The sequence below is a fragment of the Pseudorca crassidens genome, chromosome 5 (genome assembly GCF_039906515.1).
Source record: "Pseudorca crassidens isolate mPseCra1 chromosome 5, mPseCra1.hap1, whole genome shotgun sequence".
In the NCBI taxonomy this organism is placed as follows: domain Eukaryota; kingdom Metazoa; phylum Chordata; class Mammalia; order Artiodactyla; family Delphinidae; genus Pseudorca; species Pseudorca crassidens.
Window position 1 is genome coordinate 21,621,894 of NC_090300.1, and position 19,398 is coordinate 21,641,291.

The 19,398-nt window shown below is 44.6% G+C and overlaps 1 protein-coding gene across 1 annotated transcript in view; it reads left to right on the forward strand.

Annotated features, from left to right (window-relative positions):
- The first annotated feature begins 3,130 nt into the window (after positions 1 to 3,130).
- Positions 3,131 to 19,398, forward strand: part of MINDY4B (MINDY family member 4B) — a 40,583-nt gene continuing 24,315 nt past the window's right edge. The window contains exons 1-7 of the mRNA XM_067739787.1: positions 3,131 to 3,237; positions 3,475 to 3,502; positions 5,310 to 5,477; positions 13,414 to 13,533; positions 14,457 to 14,548; positions 17,171 to 17,336; positions 18,210 to 18,275. Of these exons, the coding sequence (XP_067595888.1) occupies positions 3,131 to 3,237; positions 3,475 to 3,502; positions 5,310 to 5,477; positions 13,414 to 13,533; positions 14,457 to 14,548; positions 17,171 to 17,336; positions 18,210 to 18,275 (747 nt within the window). The remainder of the gene's footprint in view (positions 3,238 to 3,474; positions 3,503 to 5,309; positions 5,478 to 13,413; positions 13,534 to 14,456; positions 14,549 to 17,170; positions 17,337 to 18,209; positions 18,276 to 19,398) is intronic.

Genomic DNA, 19,398 nt, shown 5'->3' on the forward strand with positions numbered 1-19,398 from the left:
GACAGCACTTTCTTGATTGAAAAGAATGGGACCATGAATTCCAACTTAGAAATAAAAGGAGCAAAAGGGGTTGGGCAAGGAATGCTCTCAACAACAAAATTTGGCAGTAGCGAAACTCTTTACAATAACCATATCGTTTGGTTCCGGCATTCTACTTTTAAGGATTAAACAATGGAAAGATAAATAAGATCTACATAAGTAGAGTGATATACCATTTTCATCTATTAGAAGCCTCAACGTGGTAAAGATATGGAACTATCCCCATTTCACAGATAAATAAACTGGGCACAGAGAGGTTAAATAACTTGCCCAAGGCCACACAGCTATCAAGTGGTGAAACCATGATTCAAAACTAAGCAGCTGGGGCCCAGAGACCATGCCCTTTACCACTCTGCTTTCCTACCCGCCCCCTGTGCTCCCACAGCCCCGAGCCACTGTTCTCACAGCATTTTCCCCTCCCTGTGTGCCTGTTTCCTCTGCTAGAAAGAGCAAGAACCATATCTTACTCAACTTGGCATCTCCAAGTGCCTGACACACAGGAAGTACTCAAAATATTTTTATTGAACCCAACAAAATGGTACATTAGTAAGTTGTCTAGTCAATGGGGCTTATGCTTCTACCTTTATAGAATTCTCTGTAAACCAGGACACAGACATAGTTCCAAATATACAGACTTAATAATGATTCTTACGAAAAATAGTTTTCTCAGCTACTCCTCTTTCTTGGTTTAGGGTTGTTAAATTATTTAAATGGTAGATCCAGAATTAATTTTTTAATATGACTTTCTAAATTGGAAATTCCAAGACATTTCTCACCTTTATATTATTTGAGAGCAAGGATCAAGTATTTTCATTGTTATTCTATAGCGGGGGTTAGGGGGTGCCCAATAAATATTAAATACTGATGCCCCCATTAAAACTATAAAATTATAAAGAGGAAAGCAGAGTAAAGCTTTTTTTAAAGGAGGATGTATGGTTAGAGGAGGGAGATAAGAAAGGATTTCTTTATGCCTCTCATGTTTACAATGAAAGTACTGAACCTGGTGGAAGTTTATGAGACCTGTGAATATGAAATGGTTAAACAATCCCTAAAAGTTAGTTTAAGAAACTGGAAGTAGAGCGTTCCCAAGCAAAACTGCGGACATTTAAATCTGCCTCTGGTTGATGTGGTGACTTGCTGTGTTTCAATATATAACCAGTCCCCTCAGCCCTGACTACTCTAGTCATCATAAATCCACATAGCCTCTTTGCTTTGACCTCTTAGTATTACCAGAATTTTACAAAACTCATGATCAGATATGTCATAGAGAAAGTGACCTCCTGCTGAAGAGGTCCAATTTAGGTCAGAAAAGACAGGAACTCTTTTCTGGTAACCATTATTTGTTTTGATAAAACCATTGTATTTCTCAGGGTTCTCCAGAGAAACAGAACCAATAGGACATGTGGATTTCTCTCTCTCTCTCTTTTCTCTCTCTCTCTCTCTCTATATATATATAATATAATATATTTCCTTAAACTAATTGGCCACATGATTGTGGGGACTGGCAAGTCTGAAATATGCACGGCAGGCTGGCAGGCTGGGGGCCCAGGGAAGAGTTGATGTTGCAGGCTCAGGTCTAAAGGCAGTTTAGAGGTCAAATTCCTTCTTTCTCTGCGGACCTTGGTCTTTTCTCTTAAGGCCTTCAACTGATTGGATAAGACTCACCCACATTACAAAGGATAATCTGCTTTACTCAAAATCACTAATTTAAATTTTTTTTGAATTTTTGAATTTTATTTATTTTTTATACAGCAGTTCTTGTTAGTTATCCATTTTATACACATTAGTGTATATATGTCGATCCCAATCTTCAATTCATCACACCACCACCACCATCTCCCACCTCCGCTTTCTCCCCTTGGTGTCCATACATTTGTTCTCTATATCTATGTCTCTATTTCTGCCCTGCAAACTGCTTCATCTGTACCATTTTCCTAGGTTCCATATTTATGCGTTAATATACGATATTTGTTTTTCTCTTTCTGACTTACTTCACTCTGTATGACAGTCTCTAGATCCATCCACGTCTCTACAAATGACCCAATTTCATTCCTTTTTATGGCTGAGCAATATTCCATTGTATATTCTTTATCCATTCATCTGTCACACCTGTCAGAATGGCCGTCATCAAAAAAATCTACAAACAATAAATGCTGGAGAGGGTGTGGAGAAAAGGGAACCCTCTTGCACTGCTGGTGGGAATGTAAATTGGTACAGCCACTCTGGAGAACAGTATGGAGGTTCCTTAAAAAACTAAAAATAGAACTACCACACGACCCAGCAATCCCACTCCTGGGCATATACCCAGAGGAACCATAATTCTACCATTTAAATGTTAATCATATCTAAAAAATATCTTTACAGCAACATCTGGACTGGTATTTGACCAAAAACTCGGTACCATAGTCTAGCAAGTTGACACATAAAATTAACCAACACAACCATCAATATTCTTTTTTATGCCAGTTATTACAGCTACAATTCATTCAGCCAATAGGAAGAGACATACCTTTAAATTTCTCCCCAAAACAAATCAAACCAGTCCCTCTTCAAATTGTGTAATATTTCTGTGGACTAAAATCTATATCAAATATCCTTTGGCCAGATTCTTCCTCGGCCTACGTATTACCCAATAGTAGTTGCTATCATTTTTCAATATCAGCATGATGGCTTTTATCCTCTTTGACTACGTATTTCCAAGGAGGTACCACAGAATAAGGTGCTATCACATTCCACCAGCATGGTATCTCTCATCGATTAAATTATCCCAGTTGCTCTGATACAGGTAAGTAATTGCAGTCCCTTTGTTTATAAATCTGTGTCTTGGATTAAACATTCATGGCGTCCATACAGTGAAGAAAAACACAAAAGTATTCTACCTCTAATGAAAGTTTAATCATTATCTGATAGCGGGGGCTTACAAAACGCCCAAAGCTGCAACTGGGTGGCGTGATCTCCTTGCTGGTCAAAAAGTAGGGGCTGCACACACTTCACCTGGGCATCTATGCCAGCCATCTCACTTCACTGCCAGCTCTCTCTCTCCCACCTGAACAACTTCCTTCTTCTAATTCCTTACATTATCTAAACATCTATGGAGTCCTCGGACCAGGAACAGAGCTCCCAAGAGCTGGATTTAGAGGAGATAACTAGGAAGATTTCATTTCTGGACAAGTGGAGGGAAATCTTTAGTTATCACCGGTAAGATGTTCTCATTTTCTCATTTCTCGAGAACCAGAGGGATTTTAGGTGTTTAAGTAATCAGCTTTTATGCTTGCCACGTGAGAAGTGTCCGTTACAGATTTACATTTTAAATGCTTCAGGTATGACTGTTTGCAGAAAGAGCCATCCCTAGCAAGGTTGAGGTTGAAGAGGTTTGAGGGTATAAGGGTTGAACATAGTGAGTAATTTTCTTGATGTTTTCTCTTTCATTTATAGGTTGGGAACCAATAATACAACTTCTCAGGTAATTATTTTTCTCAGAGCCAGTGTGTTTTCCTCTAGCTGCTTCTTCAAAACAATCACATTAACAGCATAATCTGCATTTATTCTGTGCACATAATGTCACTCAGGCACCCAGCATTTAACGTGTGAAAACACAAAACTAGAAACCTTGTTGAAGATCTTTTCTTGCGCCTTCTTTTTTCAGAAAAATCTCTTCCTACTTTTTCTTTTTAATTGGGGTATAGTTGCTTTACAATGTTGTGTTAGTTTCTGCCGTACAATGAAGTGAATCAGCTGTATGTATACATATGTCCCCTCCCTCTTGGACCTCCCTCCCGCCCCACCCCATCCCACCCATCTAGGTCACCACAGAGCACCGAGCTGATCTCCTCTTCATCATTAAAAACACCATGTGGTTATTATTTTAGAAAAAAAAAATATGAGAATCTAGAGTTCCTACACTTGTGAAATAACACTAGATTCTGACACCCAAGTGCTTCAGTGACCCTGAAGAAAAGTAGTTCTGAAAATAGTTATTGTCTTGTTTCAGCTTCTGAAAAATTGTTTTCCTTACCATCTTCAAATAAGGAAAAGATGACTGAATTCAGGTGTTAACATGTATTTTAAAATCTGTTATACAGTATAAGATGAAAGATGTTTTTCTCTCACGTCACCTGAAAAGGTTAGAAGGTAATGGACTTTGTGTTTCAGATATTAATTCAATCACTGAACAAACACAGCATAAAATATTAAGGTGATTTTCTTGGCACTAATATACGATACAATCAAACAACTGAATTATTAATATTTTAACTATTACCACTAAAGCACCTTGCTCCAAGTAACCTGTGATCAAAAGCCTTATTATATGTGCTGAAACTCTCTGACCCAGTCTGTTAGAATTGGGGAGATAATACTTCTGTTTTAGTCCGGAAAGTATTAAATGGAGGTAGCTATCATTTGGGGGAATAGAATAGTCAAAAGATAAAACAATCTTTACAAGGAAAAAAAAAAAATGTCAAGTTATGCTTTACACAAGGTGGGGGAAACCCCCTGCCAAAAATGTAAAGATTTTCCATGTGATTTGCGAAATGCATCTTATCCCACCAGTAGTCTGTGACTTGGATGCTGTGTTTCTGAGATAAGAAAGCATCTTAGCCTCTAGGAATCCAGAAAAACTAGGAAGGCAGTTTCCTTCATGTTTCAGCTACCAACTGGGCAAATTTGTTTCATGAAATTAGGATAGAAGTAAATTGGAAGAAGAATCAATGCTAACTTATATTTAAATGCCGTAAGAATCAGTTAAGAAAAGTAAAAATAGATATTTTTCTTAAAGGTAGGGGGTGGATTTTTTTAAGGAAGAAAATTATTATATTCACTTGCTAGGCAACAGGAATCTGAGAGAATTAAAAGGAGGTAACCTGACTTTGTTTACTGGCCAGTTAACAACGTAATGAGAAATACCTCATATAGACTGGAAAGATTCACTCATTGTTTATAAAATGTTGCCTTCTCAAAACAAGAGACAGTGACACTTACATTCTTCTATAAACATAATTTCAAGTCAAGGTCTTGATAGCGTTAATTATGTTTCCATAGTTACACTTAACCTCTCCGAGTCACATAAAACTTAGGAGAAACCCTTTTGACACAGACACTGGGATTTTTCTGCCTCTTTTATTGCTATTTATGAAAATTTTCAGACAGCTTTAAAAGGGAGACAACATTTTCTGAACACTGATATTTCAGAGAGAAAGAGAGAAAAGAGAGGAAAAAAGGTCATCACCAGCTCTGTTTGCTTTGTTTTTTGGTGGTGGCACTTTACACAGAATCGTGAAGGCAACCATATATCTGCCGGTGAAACTGAAGATGGAACAGGAATACCTCAGCCAAAAGGACACGGACATTGGCCATCGAGTAGCCTTTGTTCTATTCCCAAACCCTCTATCATCTCTTCAAAATCGGGCGGCCTTCCTATCTCCCTAGCAGTGGCCACGGTAAGTATAGCTTGTCAATTAAACATGAAATGAAACGTAATCTTCCCCAAACAACAAGGCAGGGGAATCTTATCTGCTGTCATGTGAGAGTATTATGGAAGATAAGACTACAGACGGTGGTTACTGGTAAAAGGCGAATATAATTAAAATGACTTATTTATGGTATTTTTCAAGGACACCGGTGACGTTACAGGCTTTTCCTCCCAAACTCTCAGTCTCTCTTTATTTACTCCCTCAGTGTGACAGTCAAGTGTGAAGCCATGAGGGAGTTAAATTCAAATAATTTACATATAAGGTAGGACAGGGCAGCCGGTGAGGACTGCAAAGGTGGAAGACGAGGTAGATGTGGGAGACAGGACCCCTGTCCTGTGTGGGCAGGAAGGAGGGAGATGGGGACACATGTCCAGGCCCAGTCTTGGGGCAAAGAGATGATCTCAAGAAAGAAACGTTCCCTGGGGCTGCCAACAAATAAGCAGATTTGAAAAGAACCCGATGTTCAAGAATCCAAGTGGACCTGGAAGCTACTCTTCCCAGGGACTGTTTGTTCCATTCAAAACTTGACCAGGGCTGGGGAGAGGGGCTGAGGCAGAGACCCAGACACACCTCACTGCATGGGCTGGGGGCAATGCCTTGGCGAATGGCCAAAGGACCAGCTGTCATGGTCAAAGAGGCATGATCGGGAATTGGGGAAGTAAAGCCAGGGGTCGAGGCAGGGAAAAAGCACCAGAGAGGGTGAGAGATCCCGCCAACAGGATTGTCCTGTAATATGGCCCTTTCAATCATAGTGAAAATCAGGGCTTTTAGGGACAGTTTTCCCACATTCACCCCATTTCCTCAGCCTCCAGACCACATTCTAGATACTTAGGCAGAAACCTCTCCTTGGGGCCCTAAGGACAAAAGTTGGAAGAAGCACTTCCTTTCTGAGGACACGCGGCCCTGCACCTGGGCACGCTTGCAGAACCCACCCGGGACCAGCCTGGTCTTCTGGGTAAAGACCAGCAAGGCCTACGGTCAGACCTGCCATGGACATAAAGCTCTGTAGTCTGTGCCCTGCAGGCAGGGTCCCTGATGAGAGGCAGGAGTGGGGGCCAGACCCCCTCTGGGGAAACCTCACAGTCTCCCCCTGCTTGTCGAGCCCAGAGGCCAGGCTGGCCCCGACTGCAGTATTTCTAACCCTCAGTGTAGCTCTTCCTGAGGCTCCCCAGGTGGAACATCATCGTACACAGGGACTACAGCCCCCGTGTTCTTTTTCATCACGTACATCCGCACAGCCTTCACAGAGCAACTCTCTCCACTGCTGAGGTTGCGGCACAAACGTGCTGGGAGGCCCACGTGCTCTTTCTTATCTTCACAGATCTTTCTGCCTCAATCCACCTTCCCTCTTGTGCTCCAGTGCCAGATGTCACAGGAAGACAGGCCAGCAGGGCTCTCTTGAGATGCTGCACGTTGCTCGTTGGCCTCACAGTTCCTGGATGGTGCCTTAACTTGTGTCTTAGGTGTCTAGTTCATCACTCTCCTTTTGAGGAATGAAGACAGGTGACGTGTAATCCTATTAGCATCTCCAGGCTCAGTGGTTATTCTGCCTACACTGTGCTGTAGAAACAGTAGTTAGAGCAACTACAGTGCCCCTCAATATCCTCGGGAGATTGGTTTCAGGACCCCCCAGAGGAAACCAAAATCCTCTGATGCTCGAGTCCCTTATAGAAAATGGCCTAATACCATTGCCCCCCCCATATCCGCAGATACAGAGGGCCGAGTGTATCCACATTTTACTGTAAAAGGTTTTTAATGAACACTTTAATAAAAAAGTATTATTGGCTACTAATGAATTTCTATGAAGAATGTCATTTTAAAATTTACACATATCAGGAAATAGGCTACCTTTTGTACGGAAAATAGAGAAAACTGATTCTACACTGATACCGTATTTGCCTGTATATGCACACAGAAATTCCAGAAGACTTCCTAAAATGTGACAGTAGGCGGAGGGAGAGGGGCAAGGGCCCTGGGTCGGGGGGAGTCTTCTCAGCATAGCTTTTTGTACTCTCTGGATTTTGAACCATGTGAATGGACAATCTATTTCTAAAAACACCGTCATGCCTTTTAAAAACAGGGGGAAAAAAAAAGGCATTCACAGGTGTTTCCAAAGTCTTCTAGTTCCTCTCTCTATTGTGGAGGCAGGAGAGTCTGGGTCTGAATTCTCCCACTTGCCTACAAACACAGACATGATGCAATTGGAGACCTCCTCAGTGACTTTTCCAAGGTAATTCTCTCCCTTTGGAAAAGGCTGGGAGACGAAAGAATCAGACCTGATGGAGGGTTCAGGAAGTCCCAGAAGCAAAGAGAATTGATTTTTCTTCAAAAAAAAAAAAAAAAACAAATTTGGACGTATTCCCATTATGAGGACCAGATGATAATGTATCCTTTAAATAACAGTAGCATTAATTAAACACACCCTGGGATTTCAAGATGATGAGCCTTGCGGTTCTGAATACTCGTGTCCAGGGAGGCAGTTTGGAAGCTTGACCAATTCTAATCGACATTTTGGCCGTGCAGCCGCCTGGCAAATTATTAGAGCGATTGGATCCTAGCACTCACATGAGAGTGTTTTTCGTTGTCATTCTGCTGTTCTCATTTCCCGCCTCCATTTGGAATTGCGATTCATAGGATTTCCTGACACTGGCACACACTTTTTGCTGGGAATCTGCTGAGAAAGTAGGGAGTGGGCAAAACAGCCAATGCCCCTTTGCTTTCCCCAGCTCTCCTGTTTCTCGCCTTTTGTTGCCCTATTTCCAGTACCACAGGGTTCTTCCTTCCCCCAGCCGCACGTCTTATAGTGTATGTGGTGTAATGAACGGCGGGCAAGGCTGCTGGCCCAGGTGGCATCATCGGAGAAGGTGAGAGTCCTCCTCTGGGCTCTTCCACAGCAACACCCCCTCCCCCGCTGTGCTTCCCACCAGCAGAAGTTTTTCATCCTCCTTCACAGTCAGGCCCTTCTGCGGGACCCAGCCTGGAATACATTCCTATTGCCTCTTTTATCAGCAGCCAATAAACAAACCCCTAGTGTATTTGCAATATCACCCAGCAGGATCATATTAAAACTGTAATACTGGGAGATCAAAATATTCTGGGGGAGAACCAGAAAAATGAAGCTCTAATCGAGGGTAACAGGCAATGGGCTGGCTTTAGGGGAGCAGGAAGCACAGCCTGGTAACCCCAACATAGGTCTGGCTGATAGATGGTCCTCAGTAGATGTTTCATTCATTCATTCATTGCCTCTTGGGTGATCCCCAAGAGAGGCATCGCTGTACAGGGTAGTGGGTGTCATTTGTGTGCCCCTTCAGAAGCATACTCTACCCCTGTCCGCCCTGCTTTCTGCACTGCAGACTGAGCTGTACTCACCCCATCAGTAGGGCTCCCTCCTCTGACTTCCTGTTGAGTTTGACCAATGGGAGCCCTGGAGGGAGCCTGGAGGGACGGAAGGGAATGAAGTCAGGTGTGCAAAGCTGGCTGAATCCCTCTCCTCAGAAGGCAGTCCTCTCCCAGGACTCCCTCATCCCTTCCACCCCTCCAGGTGTCAGCGACATAAAAACTTCTCACTCTTGCTAACCCTGGGGCCCTGCATTAGCCACTCTTGCTGCCCCACATGCAGCCCACATCTTTGTAAATGGTCCCTGAATTAAAGTTTCCTCAAGTTAATTATCCTGACTCGAGTGCCATCTGTTTCCTGCTGGGACCCTGACTGGTACCAGTTGAAAGGCTTGCATTTGATTCCTGGCACTACCATTTACTATCTACGTGACCCTGGGCATACCACTTCACTGCTCTGGGCCCCAAGTCCTTTAACTGTAAAACGAGAGCCAAATTCGATTTTTAAAAATTCAACAACTACTTCTTGCGAGCCTGCTAGGTACCAGGTACTGCACCAGATGCTGCGAAATTGATGGTGAACGCAACCAGGTAAAGAGACTACCACTCTATTTGATGGGTTAGTTTAGAAATGTCTTCTTAGGACGCAGTAATTCTAACCTCTCTGATTCCATGATGGTCCAGTAATTTCTAAAGCAGGAAAAGATTTAGGGAAGGAGCTTCAAAGCAAATTATTCTACTTCAAATTGTGGGCAGGGAGCATGTGGGAGAGGACTGGACGGGGACAGGTGGTCACAAGAGGTCCCTCTAAGACCAGGGACAATGGACAAGGCAGTCAGGGTAAGGAAATGAAATCTGTTGGGAAGAATGATCCAGGACGTGTGTGTGTGTATGTGTGTGTGAGACAGAGAGAGAGAGCGAGAGAGAGACAGACAGAGAGACAGAGAGACAGAGAAACAGAGAGAGAGAGAGAGAATGATCACCATCGTTATCATCACCACAGCAATCAGGGAAGAGAGGTATTCCTGGAAAACTAACAAAGTGAAGAGAGAAAAACCGTGCCTGATTGTGTTAAGTAATAACAATCATTATAGTCATTTATTAGGACCATTTGCCATTTGTGTCTAGTTACCAGGCAGCACAAAAACATACATGTATCACTGACTATGTGTCAGGTTAATCTTGTTATAAATTATACTGATATGAAAGTCAGTGTTGGGAGGAGGGATAAATTGGGAGATTGGGATTGACATATACACCCTACTATATATAAAATAGATAACTAATAAGGACCTACTGAACAGCACAGGGAACTCTACTCGGTACTCTGTAATGGCCTATATGGGAAAAGAATCTTAAAAAGAGTGGGTATATGTATACGTATAACTGATTCACTTTTGCCGTACAGCAGAAACTAACACAACATTCTAAATCAACTATACTCCAATAAAAATTTAAAAAAAAAAAGAAAAGAGGGCTTCCCTGGTGGCGCAGTGGTTGAGAGTCCGCCTGCCGATGCAGGGGACACGGGTTCGTGTCCTGGCCCGGGAGGATCCCACATGCCGCGGAGCGGCTGGGCCCGTGAGCCATGGCCGCTGAGCCTGCGCGTCCGGAGCCTGTGCTCCGCAACGGGAGAGGCCACAACAGTGAGAGGCCCGCATACAGCCAAAAAATTAAATTAAATTAAATTAATAAAATTTAAAAAAGAAAAGAAAGTCAGTGTTACATAAGTAAGGTGAGTCATCTCTGTTGCCACCCTGGACACTGGGGGCTCCCTGAGAAGCCTGCAGCCCCCCTGTTCTAGGCCTTCCCGAGGTGAAGCTGGACAGTGGCTCTCCCTAAGTTGGAGGGGGCAGCTGGCAACAGAAACGGGAGTTTGATCTGGCTTACTGAGCTTTTTAAATTGAATTTGAATTCTCAGCTTTCTCAGCCACAATTGTCCTAGGCTGTCACATTATCCATGGCTTCTCCTCCCTTACCCCTGCCAGTGTCTGGGCTTTTTCCATCTGGGCTGGGACTTTCTTCCATGCAACATGAGAGGTTCCAGTGTAGACAGGCTGTGTTTTCACAAAGGTAATAACAGCACTTATGGTTCCCACAGTCCTTTCCATACTTCTCCTCTTGCAGTGGTAGCTTTCAATTTCAGTGATGGGGACAGAGCAGGGGTTGTCCCCGTTTCAGGATAAGCAAAGAAAGCCTTAGAGAGGTTTGACAATCTGTCCCCGTTCATGTGGTCGGCATGTCCAAGCAGAGCTGGGGCTTCTCAACCCTGGAGTCAGGAGTGAGCAGTTTTCTTCTGTGCAGTCTTGATGTCAGGGAGACACTTTCTGTCCATATTCAGGGCTCTGCTGGGGATGTCCTGGGTTGGTGGCCCTCTTTGGTTGCGGTGCACACCGAGTCTGTGTCTCCCAAGAGCAGCCTTCTCCTCCCTCTCCTTGATGGCCACCGGACAGATAATTTTCCTTCAGGTGCAATTCTAGGCTCTTGCTTATTCTGAAATGCACCTGTCTCTATTTCTCTGTAGAGGCAATCTTTTCTTTTGAGGGTGGGTGCAGAGGTGGCCAGGAAATAAACTCCAGCCATGGAACCAGACCCTGGTTTGAGATGGGGAAGACCATTCCAGATGCTTGCTGCTCCTGCATCTGTCCTTCTTGGAAACCATTAGAGCCCACGCTATGCACAGCTGGGAAGAGGTACCCTGGCTCTGACCGGCTGGGCTCCATGTTCCTTTTGTCCACACTCTTCAACTGGCTCCAAATGCCTGAGTGTGATATTCAGAGCCCTCCAGGATCAGACCCAAGGTACTTTCCATTCTGAGCTTCCACTGACTTCCTGCCCTGGGGCCCCAGAGCACACAGTGTTCTAGACCCAGTGAACCACTCACTGTCCCTGGATACCCTGGTACCATGTGTGTGCGTTTGCAGATCTCTCTCTCTACCCAGCCTCCCCGCCTTTACAGGCGACAGACCACTGTGTGGTCTGTCACAGAGTGTGGGACATGTGCCTGTGCTGGAGCTTGGGGTGCTTTGGGGATATGGCAGTAAGCGACACTGAATAGCACTGAGTTACCTCGTGGGAAAGTCAGCCCCTTCTCCACTCTGGCAGGCCAGGGAGAAGACCCGGTAAAGGGCAGCACACATTCACACCTCTTTAACACGTCTTATCTCCCTTTTAATTACAAAGAGCGCGGGGCTCAGTCAGAGCTTTCACAGGCAACGGTTTCTAGCATAATCTAATAACATCGTTATATCTCTATTTTTTTTTATTATGGCAAGTGATTTTGATTCTCATTTAAGGATGTGGTATAAAGTGTCCTTTTAAATAAACGCTTTATTTATTTATTTAAATGAATGTTTCCTTGTAAAATGGGGATTAAATGAGATAATGCACATATCTGACCCTTTGTAAGCTCTTAATGACGGTGAACTGACTTGAAATAAACGAGAAACTGCCAACTTCCCCACCAAGAAAGAAAGAAAGAAAGAAATGCTTTAAATAAATGTTTTCTAAGTTATAAAAGAATGTCCCAAGCTAATGAGAAATATTAATTCAATAATTATTGGCATACAAAAATGACAGCAGTTATAAGGATGGTACATACACTATTAAAGCTGGGGAGGCAGATCAGTGGTGTTAGCATGGGTACGAATACCAGCCCTGCCTGATTTGCTGGGTGACCTTAGGCAAATACTTTCCTGTAAAAGGAGGATGATAACAGTACCTTTCTCAAGGAATTGAATTAACATAATGAATGCAAAGCACTTAGCCCAGTGCCTGGTGCGTAGAAAATACTCAATAAATGCTAGACACCATCTGCCAGCCTAGTTTAAATGCCACCTCTTCCACGAAGCCCTCCTGAGTACTTCAGTCGGAAGTTCTCTCTCCATACCCACACCCCACACAGGACCTAGCACAAGCCGAATGATTAATATGCCTCTGATTATAAAGGGATTCCCTTTTTGTCACGGGTTTGGTTTACAAAGGCTTGTACCCAATTTTCTGGGATTTTCTAAAAGACCCTCTCCAATCTTAACATGCTGCAGAGTATCCAGAAAAAAACTTAAAGATTCTAGGGCAAAAAAACAGAGGCTGCTTGTTTAATACCAATTTACACCACTATTGTACTCAGACTGCTGGAATCAGAGTCCTGCCTATTCCTTTTTACTGGAGCAAGAGAGAAAGACCCTAACGTGGGAGAGATAGGAGTTACAGAGTCATGGTTAGAGGAATCCGAGGCATAAGGAGAGCGTAGTCGCCCGTCATGGATCTTAAGGGGGTACAGGGAAGATGGCTGGCAATGGAGGGTGAGACAGACGCAGAGACAGAACTCGGATGGGGATAAAAAGGTGCACAGTTGACACTCTCAGCCTTCAGGATAAAATGTCCTAAGTGAACGCTATGCAAACCTTTTGCACAGAGCTGGACAATTACAATCAGGGAATAGAGTAATGTGTGAACCTGACTCTAGGAAGGGGACAGGCCCTCCTTCATGGTTTCACCACCTTGCTTAAGTCTGTTTGCTGAGGGCTTGTGTCTTGTTTGAACCATTTATTTCCCCTCTTTTCAGAAACTGCGCCAGATCCTCTTTGGAAATACAGCCCAGGTCTTCAGCTCTGACTGGACAAAGGCCTATTTCCGGTTTCATGATCCTTTTTCTGACCTGGCTTTCGCTTTGGAAGTGGGAAAGGTAATAGCAGGTGATAATTTTTTTTTTTTTTTTTTTTTTTTTTTGTGGTACGTGGGCCTCTTACTGTCGCGGCCTCTCCCGTTGCGGAGCACTGTCTCCGGATGCGCAGGCTCAGCGGCCATGGCTCACGGGCCCAGCCGCTCCACAGCATGTGGGATCTTCCCGGACCGGGGCACGAACCCGCGTCCCCTGCATCGGCAGGCGGACTCTCAACCACTGCGCCACCAGGGAAGCCCAGGTGATAATTTTTTAAAGTCCTAATCCCATGCTCCCTGTCTGTGTTTCCTTCCATCCTCCTCCATACGAGGCATGTTTTCATTATCATCATATGTAGAAACATATCGACGATTTAAAATGTAAACTTAAATGATAACAGACTATTGAAAATTATGACACGCTATCTAGGATGTCACAAAGTCTCAAACTCCTCCCCACTCTCTTCCAAATTTTCGTTTTCCTGGCACTTTTCTCCAGGTCCTAAGCATTCCTAAGGATCTAGAGGCTGGAAGAGATCTAGGAGTTTCTTTCTGGCTTGTTTAAAACCTCAGTAATTCAAACCATTGATCCCTAGCCAGGCAGAATTTCAAGAGCTAGCCGACTGGTTCCTTACCTCCTGCAAATCTAACGGTTGGACATGAGGCACGAGCCCAGTGAAGGTGGGGCGGAGGGGGACAGGCATCCCGGGGTGCCCGTCTATGGGGCTCCACAGAGAAGCTAGTCATTGCAGATTCTAGCCCAGCCACAGCCCATGGGGAGCGGTGGCACATGTAGAGAAGCCTAGGGGATGCTGTGTCCCAGAAGGGAAAAGGCTGCCGAGAAGAATAAATAATGACATCCATTTCCAAGACCTCTCTTTTATAACGTGGGCCCTGAGGGTTCCACCACCATTGTAAACTCCTCACTGCTGACCCTCCGCTTTTCAGGGAGGTGCCCGAAGCATTCAGATGGCTGTACAAGGATGCATCATTAAATATTTGTTGTTTACAAGGAAGGGAAAAGACTGTAACTTTCTCAGGTAAGAGGCCTATGAAAAGTATTTGCAAAGAATTACCCATTTCCCGAGAACCTTTGTAGGCTAGATAACCACCAGGGAAAATCCCCCAGGTTGCCTCAGGAAGGAGACTTGCCTCATAAGAGGACTTGCCTCGTAAGACAGAAATGGCTCTGGCTCTCCCAGAGGGACTGAATTTCGTGAGTAGGTAGAGCTCTTCCAGAGTCCCTTTCAGTGTTCAGTGGCAGGGGTAACACTGACAGTTTTTATGCTCCACTGCAGAGCCCCCTGACAGAGGAGACGAAGCACCAGGTCTCCAGACAGGCTTACCTGACAACATTTGATAGGAAGTCCCAAACTAACAGTTCCAGAGAGAGAACAAAAGGGGTGATGACAAACCTAATAAATGAAGGATTCGTCCTCCTCTTTAATCACGCTGACAAAGTACAGTGTTTGGTAGTTGCCTATTTAAAAAATCAGTTCAAATTATTTTGTTCTTAGATGCTAATAAACCCCTATCAAACTCTATGATATTAGAGGAAACAGAAATAATTAAAAGGCATCTACCTACCCTCAGGCAGGGTAACTTATCACCCAGAACAGGAACTGAACGTCTCATCTATTCTAAGAACGTGAATTACCAGCTTCCTTAGAAGCAGAGCCAGAGATGGGAATTCTTCATGCAGGTGATTTATTAAGGGAATGCATGCCCTCAGGAGAAACCCCTAAGAGAGCAGGGGAGCAGGCTAGGGAAGGAGGAGAAGCAGAGGAGGACTGTGGCTGCCAGTGATGTCTAGCCTCCGCCTGAGCCATGGGAGCTCTGGGGGGCAACTGCTCCATCTGCAGATAAGGGGGCGGGGTCTTTACACCTCCCACCCTCATCAGGCATCTGCTACGGACCCTCCTATGGGCAGGTGGCACAACTCCCAGTCACTTCCAGGGAAGGTGGCTCCAGTTCATCCGAGAAAGTTGAAAAGTATGAGGCCCTAGCAGCAGTGCCCAAAGCAACGGGGGGTGGGCATGTCCACCAACTGAGTAAAAGGGATCCCAAGGGACCTAGATGGAACACATACAGCATTTGCTCCATGAATAGCAAGCAGTTAGCACAGTACCTGGCTCGTGGCAGGTATCACATAAATGCTAATGAGTAATTGCTATTATCGACCTGCTCCATGAAGTCTTCCTGAACCTTCCCAGTCACAAGTTCTCCCTCCTGCCCCTGCAGTCTCACAGCACTTTGTTTGACTCTCATTCTACCTTGGACGAGGGTTTTGGAGTGTGAGGGTCCTGCTACTGATTTCGATATCACCATAGAGCTAGATGGATTCTATAAATCAGGAGTCCCCAACCACCGGGCCACAGACTGGTAACAGTCCGTGGCCTGTTAGGAACCGGGCCACACAGCAGGAGGTGAGCGGCAGGCGAGCGAGCGAAGCTTCATCTGTATTTACAGCCGCTCCCCATTGCTCACGTTACTGCCTGAGCTCCACCTCCAGTCAGCATTATGGTGAGCTGTATAATTACTTCATTATATATTACAATGTAATAATAATAGAAATAAAGTGCACAATGAATGTAATGTGCTTGAATCATCCCCAAGCCACCCCCCCACCAGTTCGTGGAAAAATTGTCTTCCACAAAACCAGTCCCCGGTGCCAGAAAGGTTGGGGACCGCTGCTATAAATCATGGCTGAGTTCATTCACTAACCTCTGTCATGTGTTTCTTCACCAGGAAGACAGTTGTCAATGTTAAACATTTAGAAAATGAGCATAGGAAAGGTCTGTGATGTAAAGATTGGCTCCCATTTCCGGGGAATTCTCACCCACTGGGATTATTTGATGGAATCTAATGGTTAAGAACAATCTAATGTCAGGAGGCACACTGCCCGCATTCAAATCACTGCTCTACTGCTTTAAAGGTGAATGACCAGGGGCAGAGTACTCAACCCCCTGTCTTACTTTCCTCATCTCTAAAATGGGACTAATAATATTGATAGCATCCACCTCACAGGTTGTCATAAGGATTAAATGAGGTAATATGTGTTAGGTGCTTAGAACAATTCTGGGCCCAGTGAGTACCAGATGAGTGTAAACTATAAGTTAGTAAGAGGGAAGTGGGCCTCAAATGATTCGTAGGACGTGATCAGTCAGGAAGAACAGACAGAACTTGCATATTAAAGGCAGACAAGTACATGAGAAAAAGCATGGAGGTAGAATGCAGAAACTATGTCTAGGGAACTAGTCCATCTGGGGCAGAGGGTTTGCAAAATGGAAACCTGGGAGATAAAACTGGAAGGATTGTTTGGGGTTGCACTCGGGAAGGGCCTGTGTTATCAGGTTAGAGAGTTGGGATGGAGCCTGGCTGGAGTTCAGGAGAGAAGACAGTGTTGAGATTCAGCAGGGGCAGTAATGCACAGGGAGGGATCAGTGGAGAAACCAGAGGATTAATGCTCTGGGGTGAGGATGCCCGTTCAGTGCGGGCAGAGAGGATGAGGCCCTCCACAATGTTCTCACAGTGTAGGTTGATGAAGGAACCAAACTGACCCATCCTGTACTCAGAGGGTCCATGAAAGTGGAGGTCCAGGCCCTCAGCTAAGGGGCACTCATTGCAATGCGTTCCTACCCTCCCGCCCCCCCGGGCTGAAGTTTGTGCGCGATGAGCAAGCAGGGGCAGAAGCACGCGCTGGCCGCGGCGCTCGCAGGCATCCTGTGGGCCGCAGGAGCAGCTAGGAAAGCCACCATCTGCCTTGTCACCGAGGACACTTACGTCGCCCCGACTCCTGACTACTCTGGGGATGGTTTCACTGAACGGGTGAGTGCACTCCTGCCCGTCCTGTCCTACCAGATAACGGATGGTGACGCCTGGGTGAGTATTAGACTCGCCATGGAACTGGAGGTGGAACTGATGCTCCTGGGTGGACCTCCACGATGTAAGCATCTGATGTGGCCAAAGGTACCTGCCAAAGAGGCCAGGATCAAGGGCATAAGTAATCCAAGCAGCCAAAATAGAGATGCCTGCTGTGAATTTCTCCTTCCAGAATTCACCATGATCAAGAATACTCCATACCCAACAGAAAGAAGCAGATTCACAGACATAGAGAACAAAGTAGTAGTTATCAGTGGGGAGAGGGAAAGGGGAGGGGCAACACAGGGGGAGGGGATTAAGAGGTGCACACTATTATATATAAAATAAGCTACAAGCATGTTGTACAACACAGGGAATAGAGCCAATATTTTATAATAACTATAAATGAAGTATTACCTTTAAAAATTGTGAACCACTATATTGTACACCTGTAACTTATATAATATTGTATATCAACTATACTTCAACAACAAAAAAATTTTTTAAAGAATATCCCATGCCTGAAATTATCATAAACTCCATTTCCATAGCCACTCTTCTAAACATGGCTGAATTCTACCTATTAGGGAAAAAATCTGTTTACAGTTTTCCTGCTCAAGACACCATATTGGTTTAAAACTGAGGAATGTAAAAGTGAGGCCGGTGGCCACCCAATCTTACCATGTATGTTTTACAGGGCCTTGTGTATATGTCAGTTTCTAGCCATGTGATTTTGCAATGAAACAAAGAACTCCCTTGAGGTACTAACAGTGAGTTGACATCTTCTAGCTATAACTTTCATCTTCCTTTTCATTTTTATCTTCTATTTCTGATTTATAGCTCCAGCTGTTTGAACTTTTAGAGAAAGAAGCCACGGAGAAATTCATCTATGATCACGTACAGTGTGTAAGTATTTAAGGGCTGAGATAATTCCTTTATGTTGAACTGATCGTACAGGAATCTTCTTCCTTTTATAAAGTGTATTTCTAATGATGCTTGTTAAGAAAAGCAGGTCATTTTGAGGACTAAGAGAGGGCAGAATGAGGGAAAGAGAAACCTGTCTCTCCCTCCCCACAATCTAGAAAGAGGCCAGATCACACACAGGCCCACTCACAAATGCCTCTTTCTCCTTGGCTAATCAAACGCAGAGAATAATACTATAGAGGGCATATACAATAAGATTGCTTTTATGGGAAGAGAAAATGTTAGAGCAGCCTTGCCTCATCTAAGGGATAAAACACAAAAATGGTAGTCTAAATTGCCAAAACGGCCATTCACATTGGCTCAGAAAAATGACTGCCAGTCTGAAAAAGGTGGCCCCCTTTCACGTCTTCTATCAGCACCTTCCACACAATGCCCTCCCCTGCAATGAATCTCCCCCACCTCCTGTGTGGGAAGGACACAAAGTAGGGGATAGGGATGGTGGAAAACGGAAGGTGCTTTTTTTTTTTTTTTTTTCCTTTTGCGGTACGCGGGCCTCTCACTGTTGTGGCCGCTCCCATTGCGGAGCACAGGCTCCGGACGCGCAGGCTCAGCGGCCATGGCTCACGGGCCCAGCCGCTCCGCGGCACGTGGGATCTTCCCGGACCAGGGCACGAACTCGTGTCCTCTGCATCGGCAGGCGGACTCTCAACCACTGCGCCACCAGGGAAGCCCCAGGAAGGTGCTTTTTTAAGTTTCCTCTGTGGATAAAGAAATGAAAGTTGATTTTCTAAAGAATCAGAACCTTACAATGTAGCAGAGGAAAATTAGAGTAACCATGAAGCCATATAAATGTGGCTTGTATGGAAAGGGAAAATTTGATTCATGAAACTCACAACCCCATTCCTTTCAAAGGTCATAGGGACAGAAAACTTGGGCATGAGTTCTCAGTCACACACTAGCTACATGGTCTTGCTTAAACTAGTTACCCCAGACCGTCCTCCCCCACCCTCTCTTGGGTCTATGTGGTAGGCAGAAGAATGGTCCCCTGAAAGATGTCCATACCCTACCCCCTAGAACCTGTGAATGTTTCATTACATGGTAAAGA